At 61.3% G+C, this 18,694-nt stretch overlaps 4 protein-coding genes across 4 annotated transcripts; 3 read left to right on the top strand and 1 right to left on the bottom strand.

Annotated features, from left to right (window-relative positions):
* Positions 1–5,402: 5,402 nt before the first annotated feature.
* On the top strand, positions 5,403–9,124 carry VTJ83DRAFT_806 (uncharacterized protein; the record flags this gene model as incomplete). Its single annotated transcript, XM_071014490.1, has 4 exons — positions 5,403–5,634; positions 5,787–6,134; positions 6,194–7,823; positions 7,894–9,124. The coding sequence occupies 4 exons, from the start codon at positions 5,403–5,405 to the stop codon at positions 9,122–9,124; spliced, it is 3,441 nt and encodes a 1,146-aa protein (XP_070870159.1).
* A 2,497-nt stretch (positions 9,125–11,621) lies between these two features.
* Positions 11,622–13,798, top strand: VTJ83DRAFT_805 (uncharacterized protein; the record flags this gene model as incomplete). Its single annotated transcript, XM_071014489.1, has 3 exons — positions 11,622–11,848; positions 11,974–12,104; positions 12,162–13,798. The coding sequence occupies 3 exons, from the start codon at positions 11,622–11,624 to the stop codon at positions 13,796–13,798; spliced, it is 1,995 nt and encodes a 664-aa protein (XP_070870158.1).
* A 146-nt stretch (positions 13,799–13,944) lies between these two features.
* On the bottom strand, positions 13,945–15,468 carry VTJ83DRAFT_804 (uncharacterized protein; the record flags this gene model as incomplete). The annotated part of the gene is made up of 3 exons (XM_071014488.1): positions 13,945–14,123; positions 14,228–15,319; positions 15,414–15,468. 3 exons carry the CDS (start codon positions 15,466–15,468, stop codon positions 13,945–13,947), a joined length of 1,326 nt encoding a protein of 441 aa, XP_070870157.1.
* Positions 15,469–16,261: 793 nt separating this feature from the next.
* On the top strand, positions 16,262–17,380 carry VTJ83DRAFT_803 (60S ribosomal protein eL43; the record flags this gene model as incomplete). Its single annotated transcript, XM_071014487.1, has 7 exons — positions 16,262–16,300; positions 16,390–16,400; positions 16,800–16,831; positions 16,904–16,939; positions 17,061–17,107; positions 17,203–17,252; positions 17,317–17,380. The coding sequence occupies 7 exons, from the start codon at positions 16,262–16,264 to the stop codon at positions 17,378–17,380; spliced, it is 279 nt and encodes a 92-aa protein (XP_070870156.1).
* Between the last annotated feature and the right edge of the window lie 1,314 nt (positions 17,381–18,694).

Here is an 18,694-nt window from a genome sequence, read left to right as displayed (position 1 = left end):
GGGAGCCATGTTAGTTTGTTATTCGTCAAGCCGATTCGTTCGCTCCGGGGTGGGAGGGGAGAAGAAGAAGAAGGGGGTTGGGGCGAAGCTGGCCGTCGCGGCGGGTCTTCCTTTCACTTGCGTGACCTGCGGCAGCGCGACTGTGGCTTTGTTTTATTATTTTTTTTTTTTGCTGCACCGCAACGTCCAAACGTCACGGTGATGGTGCCATCTCGCTGGCCTAGGCGGCCATTCGCGGCCAATCTTCTGCATGCGCGGGATATCCCCACGGCGGCCTTCGTTTTTGCAGAGGGTTCGCTTGGGAGATTGCAACAGCATCTTGGACCGTGGCGGTGAGCAAGCAGGCTGGCGGTTGCATTTGCATCGCATCGCGGCTTGACATCTGCGGGCTGTGCCTGTGCCGTGGGTGAAGCTTGCGAGAGGGAGCACACATGCCGTGTAACCTGCAGTTTAGGGCAATTGGCCGTTGACAATGATGATGATAGTTGCTGGTGATGATGATGATGATGATGATGGTGATGCTGACGCGGATCATGATCCCCTGGGAGGACCGCCTCACAGAGCCGTGCCATGGCGATCACGGGAGTGTTTCCAGGTTTCCAGGTCGGGAGATTTTGTCGAGCGAACAAGCTTCACACTTCACAAATCCCTTGCCCACTTACTTCCCCGAGAACGTGGACAATTCCGCAGTGCGCCGCTGCATGTTAGTTACAGGGTTGGATGTGGATCAACAGTTGCTTTTTCCTCAAAACCTCCCTGACCCGACTTGCTGGGAATCCCCCCCCCCCCCGGGTGTCTACATAGGCGTGGGCTTCCTTACGCTGTACACTACTGCGTAAGAAATTCGAAACGTTCCACATGTCCCAAGGATTGGAGACAGGACAATGAAACTGCGGAACGAGAGCGACCTGAGAGTCATTTTGCAACGCTGGCTTGCTTTTTTGGTGTTGTTTTTTTTTTTTTTTTTTCCTCCTCTCTCTCTCGCGTTGGCTTTCGGTCGTGGCTTGGTGGGGGGGGGGGGGGGGGGGGGCTCGTCACCGTCATCTCGCAATCGTTGACCCGTTACGTATAGTTGATGAGGCTTGGACGTTTCTCAGGATTGCATCGAAAGCACGCACGTGAACGGCCAGTAGCATCAACACAACGTTCGGTCGCCTCTAGGTCGCCGCTAACCAGCAGAACGAGCCCACGATCGTGACGCCCCCACGGCCAACAGAACTGGAACCCCGCTTTCCGTTCACGACGGACCGGCTGGTGGATGAAGAAGAGGGCGACGGCGCTGGCGTTGGGCGCTGCTGCTGCTGCTGCTAGGTAACCTTTGCCGGTCTGGGTCTGGCGGACGAAGGCTTCTCGAAGACCGAGTCGTCGCGCGCTGGAAGCGATCAGCGCATTGTGCTCGATCCTTGCGACACCACGCCCCTCTTCGACCATGAAAGCTCCTTGTCATCTGCCGCACGTGCTTGAAAGCGAGCTGGCCATCTCTGCGGGGGATGCCTGCCATGGTTTTCTCGGAACCTGCTTCAGGTTGATGGTGGCATGAAAACAGCATGTTCCAGCCGTGAGAGCACACAGAGCACTGCGTGCTCCACCGGCTTGGGATTCATTCCCCATGCGCGCCGATGCCTGTCTCCGGTCTCTCTTGGAGGCCAGCTGCCCCGTGGTTCCCGGCATGATCCTTGCTAGCGAGGCCATCAGTGCGCGGGGCCTTCTCGGCTTGACGAAGAGCGGTGCGGTGGCCGGAGATTGTGCGCGTCGCCTGCAACCTCTCCGCATTCCTGGCGGTGCGTGAAATGCGACAAGAGCCTCAGCGTCCCGGTTTCCTCCTCAACGTGTCGTCCAAGCCCCTCGGCGCTGGAGCGTCGGGTTGCTGGTCATGGCGCAGGCCGATACGGGCTTGCCACCCCAAGATCACGACTTTTCCAGAACGGGGAGTCTATTGAGGTCGTGCACGGGCAGCCGGCCTAATGCAGACCAGGTTCTGAAGTGACTGGCGGCCGTGTTGTTAGCGTCATCCACAAATGTTCCGGATCATCGGCGAACAAAGGGCTGTTTCGGTCAGAGGAGAGCAGGGCTGTCGTGTGTAAACAACAGGGCGTTCCTGACCGTTGGGTCTCCCATCCCGTCGTCAGAGGTGGTCAAGGGCGTGTCGACAGGCTCGGCGGAGGATCTCTTCGCTGGAGTCATCTTGTACGGTAGCACCGCCGTGGTTCTTCTGACCGAGGGAGCCTCCGTGGAAGGCGAGCAGAGAGCAATGGTAATTGAAGGGCACAGCTAACTTAGCATTGCAACGTTGCGGTCATGTCTGCAATTTTCCGTGCTGGATCAGCTGGAACCAACAGCTGTGAAGCAGCGCGCTCTCAGACCTTCAACGTGGAAGACGCTTGGGGTTCCGAGAGCCAATCCCGTAAGATCGGCAGCAGGGCTGATGGTGGGAGCAAACCAGGATCCTTTCTCCTACGAAAAGCTAGCCTTCTTGCTCCAGCATGGTATCCCGTTCTTCTGTATACTAGAGTAATACTGCACTGCTAGGGTGAAGGCATCCTTTTTCTGATAACGCACGGCACGTGTGGGGTGTTTTTTTTCCTTATGTTCTTATTTCTTTTTTTGAGGGGTCGTGGTGGCGTTTGTTGAACTGGTCCCCTTGCTTCACAGGCCCCGATGAATGCGAGGATTTGGCCAACCTTGAACGCCACGTGGGTGCGGCGGCGGCGACTCTGGGCTTCCCCTTTTGGCCAACGATTATGAAGCTCCATTAGTTCACTAACTACTTACTGTGTACTGTGTACATACTGCGTAGTAGGTCCTTCACCTCCAGCCTGAGCTTCAGATCCACCGCCGGGGGGTGCAAAGCTGTCATCCCTTCCGCCCTGCCTCTTCCGCGCTACGCTACAGGTAACTACCTTAGGAGGGAGCTGGGTTGATGGATCACCTTCAAGAACCATGAGAGAGCTCAGCTCGCTGCCCAACCCAGATCGCTCTCCTCCGTACGGCGGGCAGCAGGATTCCCCCCTCCTCCCACCCTCCCTCAATCTTGCCTGCTTTCTTTTTGCTTTCGTGTTGCTATTTCTGGGTGGCGAAAGGGACGTCGAGGTTTCAACCGGGATATTCTGCCCCACGAAACCGACAGGACGACCCGTTCAGCTGGCTGCAGGAACCTGCAGTGCTTGATGGTGTCGGGCGACTCGCTCGCCCTTGACGTGCCCCGACTGCTCGCGCCAGACCAACCAGAGAAGTTCAGTCGGCATCTCCTCCGCATAGCAGTCACACCTGGGGATATTCCCGGCGCCTTGGCCTGGCCGGCAACCGCTCTACGACGGCAGATGCGATCCTGACGCAGCATGCTGAACCGCCGTGCTTCCTAGGACGCCGCGGCGCCGTGGCCTTGGGGCAGCGGGGGCTCGGGAGGGATGAGCGGCGGCGTGACCAGTCAAGAAAGCCGTCGGCAGCGGCAGTCGCAGACCAAGGTCATGGACGGGGGGCGTATGACAGGTTCCCGGCGGCGAAGTCTTGAAACCCACCCATGGATGCCACTGGAGGTTGCAGTTCGGTTTGCCGCACGTTGCTTTTTGGGTGTGGCGGCACGCCAAAACGGAGCAACAGAAAGGTCACCGTCTGGGTCCCTCCGTCATGACGGGGCACTCCGTCATCACCACTCCGTCATCACCAGACCACGTACGGTACTTTTCCCCAGAAGCCCAGAGTTGCTGTGTAGTTACCTACCTTAACCTACCTTGATGTACCTCTCTACCTACCTACACATGATCCCGGCACCGTGTACACGTGCACTTGCACACACCATGTAGGCAGGTTCTCATGTAGCTTGCTCCATACGAGTCGCCAGGGCTAATACCACGCGTAAGCATATACTGCGTACTGTGTATGAGCTGGACCGCATCTCGTCGACTGTACGTTGCACATCTTTTGGGGCCGAGGAACTGGTGTGAAACATGGCATCTCTCAGGTTACTACGCACTAAGTGAACTGCCTTGCGCATGGCGGCCGTCGGTCGGTCGGTCGGTCGGACGGGCACACTCAAGGTACCCACCACCTAGCCCAGCAACTAGGTACGTAGTATGTACATACCGATGTACCTGCGGAGAAATATTGGGAAATAAACCCCTGCCCAGGGGACCCATCGAACCCACTGTGGAAGCAACCCAAGAACAAGCTCTGGACAGGGGGGGACCATCCCCAACGTTACCCCTTTCGGTTCCAGCCAGCCGCTGGGCCATTGAAGACTCGGGCCCCTCCCGTCTCTCGTCATGGGGGCCGATGCGCCAGGAACGGAGTCCCTTCGACGCATCTCATCCCATCTCCATGGGACGCACGCTCGAGTTCCTTCCGGGCCACCTCTTGCACCTCGTCCACCTTTGACCACCACCTCCCTCTCTTTTTGCCTCGGAATCTCGCAGCGCAACTCGCGCTCCCAACCTTGTCACGACGTCCGCTCCCTTCCCTCAGGTCCTTGGTTTTTTTTTTTTTTTTTTCTTTTCTTTTTTGTTTTACCTCCTTGACAGGTCCTTGACAGGGGACAAACAAGTTCCCGCGTCCCTCCTTGCCGTGCTCGACCGGCCTCCTCCAAGCAGTCAGCGCGAAGCACCAGACCGCCAACCACGCACCTCATCTGCAAAAACCACCCTCTTACCTCCTTCCTACCCACCTACCGCCCCTTAGGATCGCCAGCCCGCGACACCATCGCGATCCCGCCCTTCGTGTGGTCTTCCTCGGTCTCTCGTTGTCGACTCCCAGAGCTACGCGTGGATCCGAACAGCTCGTCAAGCTCTGTCCTGCCCGGCCACACTACCACCGCAGCTGGCCCCCCAAATCCCAATCGATTGATCGGACAACAAGAAAGGGCGTGGCAGAGAAGTCATAAGAAACACGCCAAAAAAGGAAGAAAGGGCCGAGGCACAGGGAGAGTACAAGAAGATTCCAACGCCATCACACGCATCGACAGCAGCAGCCCAGGGAGGGTTTGGAGATTCCAGATAGATCTGGCGTCTTTTGCAGATCCCGGCTCTGCCCCGACGACACAGTTCCCAGCCAGCGCCGCCATGCCCCGCTTCCATCGTTTGGATCTACAGCCGCATTGTTGATACCGCCCCTGAAACACGCCCCGCGCAAGTTTCAACCCAAGGAACTTTTTTTTGCGGCACCTGCCCTCTGGGACGGGAGGAAGCGAGACATTCGTGGCCTGCGACAACCCCGACTGACGATCCCCTGGGGCCAGTACCATCGCTCCCCTACCGCCGACAAAGTCCCACCTTCTACCCATCCATCTTGGCCGGCTGCAGCACCTGCGCATCGCCAGGCTTCGTTCGCCCTCCAGAGAACCACGGTAGAGCGATCCGCCACCACCATCCGACCAGCGTCGGCCTCCTCGCCTCCGCCCCAACCCCCACATGTTCAGCAGGTCTCTCAGATCTCGCACCAGCAAGGCCCAGGGATACGCAGACCGTGACGTCCACCGGTCCTTGTTCTCAGAGCTCGGAGGATTTGCGACTTCCAACTCGTCGACGGCGGGGTCTGGTAGCCGCCGCGCTCCCGGATCGGACCTCGGCCAGCCGACCTACGACTACGCGAGCAGCATCGCTTCAGCAAGAACCTACGGCACACCAACCTACCCAGAGAAGAGTGAGTGCTCCTGCGCATCAAGCCCCGCGCCTTTTCGGGTCCCCCCCCTGGGATCGGACCGCTTTGCCGTCTGGACGACGGCTGGCTCGCTGGCTTCCCCTCCGCGGAACCCAACGACAAGGCTTCGGCTAACCTTCCCTCCCCTCCCAAAGGCTTTTCCATCACCACCGGAACTCTCGGCGCACCGTCGCATCGATCAAACTCCGTCAGGTCGCTTCGCTCCCAAGAAGGCAGCCAGCGATCAGCCACCCCAACCATGAATTCCGACCGGAGCAGAGGGCGCCGAGAGCGCACCTTTGTAGGCAGCGAATGCTCCGTCTGCGAGGAGCCGCTCGAGCACACCCTCCGCGGCGAGAGGATATTGCAGTTCCAGTGCGGCCATGTGTCCCACGAGGCCTGCTTTTACGAGTTCATCCAGGGCTTCGATGGCCAGTACTGCCCGAGCTGCAACTCGCCCCTTCATCTCGACACCAGCCGCGGCGGCAACGTTTTGGATATCGGTGAGTCGATGCGCCGCCCCCGGCGGAACGACGCTCGTTCTTTCTAACCCGCTCGGCAGAGAAAATCAGCAGCATGGTGCGCGCCATGTCCGTCAACGACATGCGGTCGCAAGCCACGCCAACCCCGACCCCATCGACCGCTTGGGAGGATCCCCAGCGGCCGCGCAGCCGCGGCTCTAGCGCTCGGCCAGGTCCCGGCTCCCGGCCCGGCCAGCGAGACAGCCACGACAGCCGCGAGACCGGGCTATCCGAGCCCCGCTACCATGGGCAACGCCACATGCGAAGCGACAGCGAGGCCACGGGCGTGGCATCTTCGGGCGGATATCCCGAGACCATGCAGAGCGGGCCGCCGCGCCGGCACGACTACGACGTCCAGGCCATGGAAACGTCGCTCTCCAGCCCCCGGGCCGTCGCCCGGAACCCCATCCCGGCCCCGACCGTGACCGTCCGCTCCGAGTACCCGACCATCAGCCGGTCAAGGCAACAGCAGACCCTCACCTGCCTCGTCACCGTCGAGGTGCCCGACAACAAGTGGCGGCCGGACCCGGAGGACCTCCAGCTGGCGGCGCCGTCCATCGCGCCGCGGCCCGAAGAATCGATCCGGTCGCCGTCGCCTGTTCGGACCGTGCCGCCGCCCCGCTTCGTTCCGTACGAGTCTCCCGAGGTCCTCGCCGAGATCACCGAAAGCCTGCGCAACAAGGTGGACAACTGGCACGGGCTGGACTTTAGCCGCTTCGGCAAGCTCAGGCTCTACGGCACCCTTCGCGTGGGCAAGGACAAGGTGTCGTGGCAGGAGCTCGAGTGCTTCCTGTTTGCCGAGATGCTCATTTGCGTCAAGGAGAAGAAGGTCCCCCACCAGCAGAGCCAGTGGGGGGGCGACGACGGCGCGCCGCGCAAGACGACGCGCTGCACGCTCAAGGGCTCCATCCTCATCAAGAAGCACCTCAACGAGGTGTCCGAGACGGGCTCCATCGACGAGAACATTCTTACGCTCAGCCTCTCGGTCGCCGAGCTTCCGCAGTTCCACCTCCGCTTCGAAAACCGCAACCAGCTCAAGCTGTGGCAGCAGGCGCTGCTCGACCTGAACGCTGTCGAAATCTCTCCGCTCCGCAGCCCCGACTACGACCGCGGCGAGTTCTCCGAGACGGACGACGAGGAGTGGCACCGCGCCCCCGGGTCGGCCCGGCCGCAGCGCGTTTCGTCCCTCGCCTCGTCCTGGGGCGGCGCCAAGTCGGTCACGACAGCCCCGACCGAGTACACAAACTTTGCGCGCGGCCCGATGCCCTCCATCCACGTGCCCGTCGATGTCGTTGTCGTGGTCCCCATCTCGGCCTCGATGCAGGGCGTCAAGATCAACCTGGTCAAGGATGCGCTTCGGTTCATGGTGCAGTCGCTCGGCGAGCGCGACCGCATGGGCCTCGTCACCTTTGGATCCTCGGGCGGCGGCGTGCCGATCGTGGGCATGACCACCAAGGCGTGGCCTGGTTGGAATAACGTTCTCAACTCCATCAAGCCGGTCGGCCAGAAGAGCCACCGCGCCGATGTTGTCGAGGGCGCCAACGTCGCCATGGACCTCCTCATGGGCCGCAAGTACAACAACCCCATCGCCACCATCATGCTCATTAGCGATGCGTCGACGTCGGATGCCGACAGCGTCGACTTTGTCGTGTCGCGCGCGGAAGCGGCCAAGTATGTGTTTTTTTTGTGCCCTCGTCTTGGTTCCACGGACGGAAGAAAAGGCTAACCTACCATGCGCCAGAATCACCATCCACTCCTTCGGCCTCGGAATGACCCACAAGCCCGACACCATGATCGAGCTGTCAACAAGGACCAAGGCCTTGTACACGTACGTCAAGGACTGGATGATGCTCCGAGAGTGCCTCGCCGGGTGCCTCGGCGCCATGCAGACCCTGTCGCACCAGAACGTCAAGCTCAAGCTCCGGCTTCCCGAGGGCTCGCCGGCCAAGTTCCACAAGATCAGCGGCGCCCTGCAGATCACGAAGCGTGCGACGGGCCGCGACGCCGAGGCGTCGCTCGGCGACCTTCGCTTCGGGGACAAGCGCGACATTCTCGTGCAGCTCGTCATCATGCCCGACACGTCGTCCCAAGAGCAGCTACCGCAGGACCCTTGGGACAACATCGTGTCCGCGCTCGACGCCCTGGGCGGCCCCGTCGACCAAGACGAGCAGCGGACCGTGTCGGTGGAGGAGGTGCCCCTGATCCAAGCCGAGCTCGTCTGGGGCGACATACTCCGCGAGGGCTCGACCCAGCACACGCGCCCGAGCCTTCTGGCCATCACGATGCTCCCGCCCTCCAACTCCAAGAAGCCGTGGGGCAACGGCCCGCCGATCCCGCCGCACCCGCACGTCGTCCAGCGGCGCATGGAGCTGCTCACCTCCGACATGCTCAGCCGCGCCCTCACCCTTGTCACCCGCGGCCAGCACGACAACGCGCACCGGCTCCTGAACGAAACGCGCTCCATCCTGAAGGGCCTCGGCAAGGGCGGCCTGCCCCCCGTCCCTCCCGGGCCCCCCAGCAAGTCCCAGCCTTCCACCCCCCACCCGGGCAACGACGGCTCCCCGACCGCCTCGGGCACGCCGGACCGGAAGAACACCCCCTCCCCCACCTCGGCCAACCCCACCTCGGGCCCGGGCTTCCCTCCGCAGCTCAGCCTCCCGCGGACCCGCTCCAACGACGGCCTGGGCTTGGGAACCTCGACGGGCATCGACCCCACCACGGTGGCCGCGCTGGATGCCGAGCTCGAGGCGAGCCTCGAGTGGATCAACCACCCGGCCGTGTTCGGGCGGGACAGCCGCAAGGCGGTGCTGCAGGCGATCGGCGTGATTAGCTCGCAGCGGGCCTTCACGTTCCGCACGCCCATCGAGGGCCTGTGGGCGGGCAGGATCAGCGGTGTCAAGAAATTGACGGAGAAGAGCAGGGAGTGGAGGGAAGAGGGCGGCGGGGAAGGTGGCATTATGGAGGAAGCATGATGAGTTGGGGGGGGGGGAGGAAACTCCCTTGCCCTTTGCCCCTTGCCCTCTCTGTTTCCTTCCGGCTGTCTTGCTGGCTCCTTTTTTGTTCTTTTGCGATTTTTTTCGGGGGATATAATATTTTTATTCTCTGGGACTTGTAGCGTATGCGCTGTTGCTCTGCAGCCGGTTGGTTTGTTGATCTTTTTTTCTTTTTTTGAAGATACCACTTACTTTTTCTTCCTCTCGCTCTGGCTTTTTGGCATTCCTCCCTGATTGTTGTTGTTGGCCACCTCCCCATATATATATTCCTCGGAACTCTGGTACACTTCATGCCCCCTTTCCCGTTTTCCTCTTTCACTGCTTTATTTCTTTTTTGAAGGCGGTTCCTCTCCACATCCTAGCCGGGCATTTCTTGGATACCTTTGTGGGTGGAGGGCAAGCGTTTACAAGGGGGCGGGGGGCGGGACTTGGTGGGCGCTTAGGAACGCGGTGGAAATCTGCTGCCTGGATGGATGAGGAAGATGGCTGAACGAGAGAGCCACGTCGACGCAAGATGCGGACTTATGAGGTTTGGGGGGGGAAGGGGTTGGAATAGGAGTATGGTAGGATGGATTAGCGCGGCGAATGGAATGGATGGTCTTTGTTCTGCCATGCCTCTGGTGCCATGTATGCCTCTCTTTCCCATGAGCGCGTTCCGTGTGTTGGACGCGGATATGTCTGCGGAACCAGCTCTTTGGTTTTTCTCGGTGCGTGACGGTTTTGCGCCTCGCCAGCTATGTGCCGTGTTGATGGGTTGATGGGTTGATGGCGATACCCTCTCTGGAGGGTTTCAGCCACGAAGGGATGCGGTGCGATGATGCCCTTCTGCGGTGCCTGGCCCTGACTCAGGTTGGCGTGGGGTTTTCCGTCGGGCCGTGGCCACGTCCCGAGCTTGTCGCCGTGCGATTTTGAAGATTACGGGACATGGGTCCTCGGTAGGTCTCCGCACGGCGTACGACGGGACCGTGCAGCCGACGGGAACGGCTTGCGCGGCTGTCGAGGTTTTCCTTGGGTGCAGCAGTGCATCCAAGCCGAAGTGAGACCTGATGCAAGCGACGTGCCCTGGGAGAGAAATCCGCGCGGGACCTAAACCTGGAAATCAGCTCTTGGGTGATTCCCTAGGTAGGTAGGTAGAGCATTCGCTAAGGTAATACCTACTGTGGTAGGTAATTAGGTACTTGGGCTGAACTGGGTCATCGAATTGATGAAGAACAAAAAAATGTGGACACGACACCCGACCCTCAACAAAACCTCCCCTTCTCCCCTTCTCCCCTTCCCCCCCCAAACCCGACGGGCTAGCCCGAAGAAAGGCGCCGTGGCAAACATGTGAAGGATGGGACGGTCTTCGTGAGAGTTATCTGATGATCTGTAGCCAATCGTGTTGTGTAACCGCATGACCCACCAGGGACGGGTGACCCCGCGAAGATCCACTTGGCGACTGCCTACCCAGCCATCGTCGGGGCCCTGCCCTGTTTGCCCTGCCCGCCCTTTCTTTGCTCTTCACCTACCCACGCGGGTTGCTCCAACCCCCCCCTCCTTCCCCCCTCCCTTTCCCCCCGCGGGAAAAGGAGCGGGTGGCTTGGTAGGTTTCTGGCGGGATCAGGAAGGAACACGCTGCGTGGCTTTCCTTTGCTCGAACGGCTGGTTGTGTCACGCAGGGAAACAAGACGGGGAAGTCGGAGGTGGGAAATGGAAAGCCTGGCCTGGCCGCCAACTTGGGCAGGTAGGTAGGTGAGTTGGCTACGGAGTACAACCTTGGAGGTTTCAAATTCCTCAGACCTGATGGATGGTTGGATCCCTCCCCCCCCCCCATCCTTTCCCCCCCCCCTTCCCCCCTTCATGGGCATGGGGAAACCAACGCTCGGCACACATTTGACCTGGGCGCACCTGAGCAACGGGCACACCGCACCAGGCCGGAATGGGGGCGTCTCAGCCTGTCAGCTGTCTGATGGCCCAAATGAGTCAAATGCTTACGGTAGTAACTTGGAGACTGTTTGCAACCACACTTCCGTCCCGAGACCGAGGATCGCGCTGGTCTCTTGTCGTCTTACTCTCTCCTCTCTTGCTTTCTTTTTTCTTTTTTCTTTTTTTCCCTCTTCCTCTCTTCTTGTCTGCACTCCCCATCAGAGCGACACGGGTTCTGTATCTCAGCCCGACTGTCGTTCGGATCTTCCTTTACGCGCCCCCTATCCTCTGCGCAGACAATTTTAGCAACCTTCCGTCCTCGCACATCAGCCAGTATACAGCATCGCGAATCCATGGGGGCGTTTCAAACCGGTCCGCATTCTTCTTGCCTGAGACAATAGCAACCTCTTCTCTCCCCCCCCTTCCAACAGCTCTTCAAAGGGCAAACCGACTGCCATTTGCATGCCTCGGTCGGTCGCTGTGGGGCCCGAGTCCTGTTCCTGTTCGAATACATACCTACCTACCTAGCTTGGAATAGCCATCCGGTATACAGCACGCAACCTCGACGAGCATGACCGGCTCAGGCGACGACATGGACAAGCCCCTCGCTCAAGGGCTGCGCGACGACCGCGACTACGGCACCCTGACGGCGGCTGAGGCGCTTTCCAGGCGCTCCGCGAGCAGCGTCCTTGCCGGGGCCGAGAGCGACAATGACTCGGACGTCCAGGACGGCGTTCGCCAAATCGAGGCTCTGGCGCGGACGTGGTCGAAACGGGCCCTTGTTGTTGCGTATCTTGGGTAGGTTGGGCAGCCTCCAGCAAAGAAGCCTCGCGGGGGATCAAATGGGAGGGAGCGAGCGGGTTGTCGCGCGCTTGGTTTCCTGCCTCGGGCCGCTTGCGCTGACACGGTTCTGCGAACCATAGCGTCTTCCTCATGGCGTTCACCGTGTCGCTCGAGAGCCAGGTCACGTACTCGCTGGCTGCGTTTGCCGTCAGCTCGTTCAACAACCACTCGTTGCTGTCCACCGTCTACGTCGTCCAGGGGGTTGTCAACGGTAGAGTCCCAAGCCCCTCTGGCCCGCGCGCAAGCCCTCGTTGTTGACTCGGTCAAGCCGTCATCAAGCCGCCCATGGCCAAGGTTGCCGACGTGTTTGGCCGCCTGGAGGCCTTTTGCATCTCGGTCCTGCTCTGCGTTCTCGGCTACGTGCAGATGGCCGCATCGCAGAGCGTCGAGACGTATGCCTCGGCCCAAATCTTTTACTCGGCCGGGTCGACCGGCCTGCAGATCCTGCAGCAGGTCTTCATTGCCGACACCAGCGACTTTCTGAATCGCGCCCTGTTTTCGAGCCTCCCCGACAGCCCGTTTCTCGTGACGGTTTGGATCGGTCCCGCCATCGCCGCGGCGATCCTGGCCGCCACCTCATGGCGCGTTGGATACGCCATCTGGGCCGTCATCCTTCCCATCGCATTCCTCCCCCTCGCCCTGAGCTTATTCCTCAACGGCCGAAAGGCCGAGAAGATGGGCCTGCTCGCCCGAAAGCAGCACCGACCCCGCGGCCACGAGGGCCTGCCCCGAAGCGCGCTGGCGAGGCGGTTGTTCCATGACCTCGACGTCGGCGGCACCCTCCTCTTCTCCGGCGGCCTCTCGCTGATCCTCATCCCTCTCACCCTCGTCTCGAGGTCGCCCTCCGGCTGGCACGACCCGAAGCTCCTGGGCATGATGTTCGCGGGGGCCGTTCTTCTTGTCGTCTTTCCGCTCTGGGAGTCCCGCCCCAGCCTTGCACGCCATCCCCTTCTCCCGCTCCAGCTCTTGAAATCCCGCACCTTCTGCGCCGGTTGCGCGCTCGGCTTCTTTTACTTTGCCGTCTTTTACATCGCCGTGCAGCCCTACTTTTACTCGTACCTCCTGGTCGCCCTCAACCTGCCCGTTTCCCGCGCGGGACCCATCACCCAAACCTTTTCATTCGCCTCCACCATCGCGGCCCTGCTCGCCTCCCTCATCATCCGCCGCCTCGCAGCTCCGCGACCCCGCCCCTTCATCGTCGCCGGCGCCGCCCTCTACACGATGGCCGTCATGATCCTCGTCCACACCCGCACCCGCGACGCTTCGGTCCCCGTCTTATTCGCCGCGCAAGCGGTTCTCGGCTCCGGCGCGGGCTTGCTTCACGTGGCCACGCAGCTCGTCGTGCAAGCCGCCGCCACGAGCGCCGACGTGGGCCACCTGCACCCGCAGCAGTACGTCGGCGTCGCCACCGCGTCCTTCCTGACCATGGGCCAGGTCGGCGCCGCCGTCGGGTCCGCCGTATCCGGTGCCATCTGGGGCCGCCTGGTTCCCGCCAAGCTCGTCGCCTACCTGCCCGAGCACGTCCGCGATCAGGCTGCCAGGATCTACTCCAGCGTGATCGTCGCGCGAAGCTACGCGTGGGGGAGCCCCGAGCGAGAGGCCATTTGCCGGTCGTATCAGGAAACCATAACGGTGTTGCTGTGGGTGGCGCTCGCGGCGTGCGTGCCGGTGTTGGCGACGGCGGCGATGGTGAGGGACTACAAGCTTCATGGCGGTGGCATGGCCGAGGGGGTTCCAACGGAGGAGGGCGTGCATGAGAGCGCGGAGGAGGACGAGGATGAGAATGACGCTAGACCTGCGGAGAGGGGAGAGCGCAAGAGTCCGCCAGCATGGTGGTCCGAGTGGTGGGGCAGGGCGAAGAGCAGGACAGCGTGGATTTCGGTGGCGAGCGTCCGTGACGAATGAAGAGATGGACGCGGGGCGAGGCATAGACGTTGACAGAGATGGCGTTATGATTAGATGATAGATATACCCTATAGCTTTTTGTTTCTCGTTCTTGCAATGCATTGCATTTGTATCCCCGCCAGCCGGCATGTCCTCTCAGCGATGAGTTACATATCGTCTCCCCAGCCTTTCTCCTCGAGAGGCCAGGTTTCGATGCGGAACCCGGCCCGTTCCAGACGGTCGATATACGGCTGTCCTAGGCACGCTGCCGTGTACACCCCCCCGGGCAGATCGAGATCCTCTTGAAGGATCGTCGCTGCTGCTTCGGCTGCCAGGATGCCCGTAACTATGGAATCCGTTAGCGCATCCCCCATGGCCTCTCCGCGCGGGTCCAGAGCGAACAATGTGAAGAGAAAAAAAAAAAAAGCGACAAGCAGCTGATGAACTCACAGTAATAGGCACTCCCCTTATACCCTGCCCGGCAGAGCACCTTCTCCCCGTTTCCGCCATCCCTGGTGGCCACCGCGCGATACTCGAGCTCGTCCTTCTCGGCCGTCTCCGCCTCGGGCCCCTGACCCGGCTGCATTCCCACCCACCGCTTCGCGAGGCTCCTCAGCACCGGCGTCGCCATCACCAGCCCCAGGACCATGAGAAACAGGTGCGTCGCGAAGCCCGAGAGCCACCCGCCGCCGCGGGGCGGGCGCATGTACTCGCGGAAGCTGAAGTTGGGGCCGTAGGCCTGGGTCTCGCGGCGCGAGGGCAGGGAGGAGAGCAGGCCCCAGGACCGCTGGACGTAGGCCGCGTCGGTGGCGCCGGCGGGCGAGGTGGTGAGCAGGCCGAGGTGGGGGACGGTGACGAGGCCGGTGAGGCGGCTCAGGAGGGAGGCCTCGGGACGGGGCGGCCGCCGCGTCGGCGCGGGGACGGGGGAGAGGGCGTAGGGCGCGTAGGCGGCGCGGACCTCGGACAGGGAGAAGTTCTCGAGCAGGCCGAGGGCGCTGGCGATGGTGCCCCCGGACGGCCCGCCCTTGAGCTGGTGGAGCGAGACGACCACGTCGGCGGTCGGCGAGGCGGCGTACCGCGCGCGGACGGCCGAGGCGAGGGCGAAGGCGACGAGGTCGGGCGGGGCCGACTCGATGCCGATCTGCGGGAACATGAGCGCCCCCGAGGCCGCCGCCGCCGCCTCGTACCGGCGGAGCATGCGCGCCACGAAGGGGACCTCGCCCGTCACGTCGAGGTAGTGGGTGCCGTTCTCGGCGCACGCCCGAAAGGCGGGCTCGCCCAGCCGGCCGTACGGGCCGACGGTGGTGATGAGGATGAAGGTCTTCCTGGCCAGCCCGGCGAGCTCGTCCTCCTCGGCGCGCGCCGAGGGACCCTCCGGCCGGCCGACCACCTCGACGGCGGGAGGCAGCCGGTCCGGGTGGAGCTTGGCGCACTCGGCCGCCACGGCCTCGAGCTTGGCCTGGGACCGGCCGGCGACGGCCCACCGGAGGTTGGTGGGGAGGTGGGTGGTGACGTACCGGGCCGTGTACCGGCCGGTGTAGCCTGGAGGGACCCCTTGTCAGCACCGCCGACGCGGGAATGGAGGAGGGGAGTCCCGAGGCACGGTTGGGCTGGGGTTGCGGGGTTGCTTAGCTACCTGTGGCGCCGTAGACGACGAGGTCGTATTGGCGGTTGTGCTGTTTGGGAGACATGGCAGCGGTGATGAGAGGGTGAGGAGGGCTTGGTCGTAAGTTGGGTACGTCGGGCCAGGCCAGGTCAGGTCAGGTCAGTATCAATGAAAGGCGGAATGTTCCAAGTACGAAAGTGAAGGGATGGCGTGCGATTTGCAACGATCCACGTAGGGCGTTTTCTGCGTGTGAAATCTAGCTTTTTGTTCACGCAAGCTTCATGAGCCTTTGGATGCTTGTTTGAGATGGGTAGACGGCATCCGACACTTTGCTTCCGCAAGAGACGGAGCCAACACGCAGGAACACCAAGACCAAAACCCCAAGATGCCAGATGCTGCTCGGGTCACCTATCCAACCAGGCTTTTGGGGCCCAAGCGAAGATCACCAAAATCAAGGTTCCGTCAAGACAGCCCACACACAGACAGACACACACACACACACACACACCAGAGACACACAGAGAGAGAGCGAGACATGCTGGACGGCCGAGCCAGCTGGCTTGCAGGCCGGCAGATGGGGAAAACGAGCTGTTGGCAGCTGATCGCACAAAATCCCCACCTTGGTTTGTCCGAGCCATGGAGCCCTGGGGTTGGGCCCGGGCCCCGCTTTTTGCTGGGCGGAAATTCTTCGGGGAAAACACCCGGCTCCACCCGCCCGCCTAGAGAGCCCCAGGCCCCGTCCGATGGACCCCCTGGTCCGCACACAGAAAATTGCACACGACATTTCTCAAAATCGTCGACAACATCCCGCCGTCCCACGACCCGCAGCAAGCCGCCCATTTACAACATCGACTTCACCACCCTAAAAACCAGTCAAGATGTCCAAGCGCACGAAGAAGGTCGGCATCTCCGGCAAGGTACGTAATCGGCTTTTCCTTTCCCCTCCCGGTGTCCCCGTCTGCGATGCGCTTCGTGGGCGGCGTCCTAACGAACTCTGCGAAAATAGTACGGCACGAGGTCAGTAACCTACCACCCTTTTTCGGCCTCTCCCCGTTGGCTTTCGATGCGCCCTCGACGATCTCCCCTCCGTCCTCGAGTTCTAGATTGGGTTTGGCAGAGTCGGTTTGGGAGACGACACGTCCGATAGCGATGGATCTGGGTCTCGAGCGGGCTTGCATCCAAGGATGCAAGCTGGTGAGGAGGGACGCCTCGCTGAAGGCCTCTTGGGAGGCACTGCGAGGAGGGCTCATACCGGGCATCTCTGCGCTCTCTCCCATTCCGGCTCGTTGAGCGGACGGAGCGGCGGTTTTCAGACGCCCAGGCCGGCGACTCTGGGACGGAGGGCGAAGGGGGCGGGGCGCGTCGAGGGCACATCCAGAACCGAGCAAAATGTTGGGAGGCTGACACCCGGCGCAGGTACGGTGCCTCGCTCCGTAAGCTTGTCAAGAGTAAGTGCAATCAACACCAACACCCTGGAAATCGAGCGCCTTGCCATCCACGGTTGCTAACAACCTCCGCAGAGCAGGAAGTTGCCCAGCACGCCAAGTACACTTGCAGTATGTGCCTCCCACCGAAATCGGCCACGATGCCAGATACACCACGCGCACCCGCGCGCCCGATCTTGCTGCCGGATATCCGTTGGGGCAGAGTGGCTGACTTGTCCTTTTTTCTGCTTAGCCTTCTGCGGCAAGGACAGCGTCCGGAGGACAGCTGTTGGCATCTGGGTACGTCTCACCATCACGGAACCTGATGGCCACCTCCCCATCCTACGAAGCGGACCGGGGGATATGTTGTACGAGCCGCAGCTGACCATGCACAGTCCTGCAAGGCCTGCAAGAAGACCATGGCTGGTGGTGCTTACACCGTCGCGTAAGTCATCCTGCGCCGGGAGAGATGCCACGGGCCCGGCGCCTAAGTCTAACCATCGAAACAGGACTCCTGCTGCTGCCGCCATGCGGTCAACTCTCCGCCGTCTCCGCGAGATCACCGAGGTGTAAAGGGGAAAGGAGCTGGGTGCTTTTTCTGCTTTCGGGTTTGGTGTCATGGAAAAGGACAACGGAGGCTCTGCGATACACTTACAGCCAATGGGTACGGCGGGTCGATCAATGCCACTTGTTTGAGCAACCTAGTTCCCAGACCCGACGAGCACAGCATCGTGCACGAGGCTGAAACACCAGCCGGCGCCGCAGTCATGCCTGCAGTGATGACGGCCGTCGAGGCTGCTATCCATCCCTCCCGTCGCCGGACATCAGGCTCTGCAATTGCCGAATCACCATGGCCCTTTCCAACCTCTCGAGTTCCCCTATGGTGCTTTTGGTGCTTGCTTCTCCGTGAAGTCGTTTTTGCCGACCATCCACGCAACAAGACCCTGGCATGGCGTATGCGGCAAGGCGGTTCGGCCTGCTCTCTGAGCGCCGGAACCGGCCGCCTCAGGCCAAGGCCACGTCCAACCAGGGTTTCCCTTTGTTGCTGGCTGCGAGGAGCAGCGTGGAACATGCCATTTCAAAAACGGCCAAGATGCTTTTCACAGGCACAAAGAAGCCGGATGTGTGTGACGACCGAGATGGGCCGTGCTAGGTGCTAGAATGCTGGATGCGCCTTGCAGAGAGCGTCCGCTTTCTTCCTCATCTTCTTGTTGTCGGCTGAGGACTCTGGGCATCGGCTAGGCAATGCCGCTCATGAAATCAAAATGCTCCATTCCCAAGGCCCCTGTGGTCAAGGCGTTTCCGCCGTTGATCGCAGCAGCGACCCGCGTGCCTATTGTGGAATGCAGCGCCTGAGGTGGTTCGGAATCACAGACGCTCATCACTACTCGACGCCAATCAACGCCCAGGGTGACATGGCATGAAAGGCGCCTGAGATCAAGTCATCGCCAACGGTCTTGGATGAGCCCTCACGGAGGAGAGACTAGGCGATCTGAGTCGTCTTTTCTTCCGCGTCGGATAACGTTATGGGACGCGAGAAGGTTGTCCTTTCTTCCTGTCTGCCTGCGTAGCGGACCCTGACTCGCCAACCCTTCTGCGGTCGGGTCGTTGACCACGACTCCCGGGTGGCATGACTCGGGAGCATGGAAAGCTTCCCATCTGAGCGCTTGCCCAAGGCATCCATCTATCTATCGTACTGTGTGCTTGTTGCCTACCTTATCTTGATGGAATGATGCCAGCAGGGACGACGAACCTTGCGTGGTAGCGTGTTGTTTGGCGCCCGGGGCTGGACGGGATGGACTAGGTACGGGCGCAGCAGAAGCGATAATTATGACCTGCCCTGGGAAGCAAGCTACCACAGTACTGTGTACATTCGGAGAGGGGTTC

The sequence above is a fragment of the Remersonia thermophila genome, chromosome 1, assembly GCF_042764415.1.
Source record: "Remersonia thermophila strain ATCC 22073 chromosome 1, whole genome shotgun sequence".
Taxonomy (NCBI): Eukaryota; Fungi; Ascomycota; class Sordariomycetes; order Sordariales; family Chaetomiaceae; genus Remersonia; species Remersonia thermophila.
Note: the sequence above shows the minus strand (reverse complement) of the source record. Positions and strands in the feature narration are given on the sequence as shown.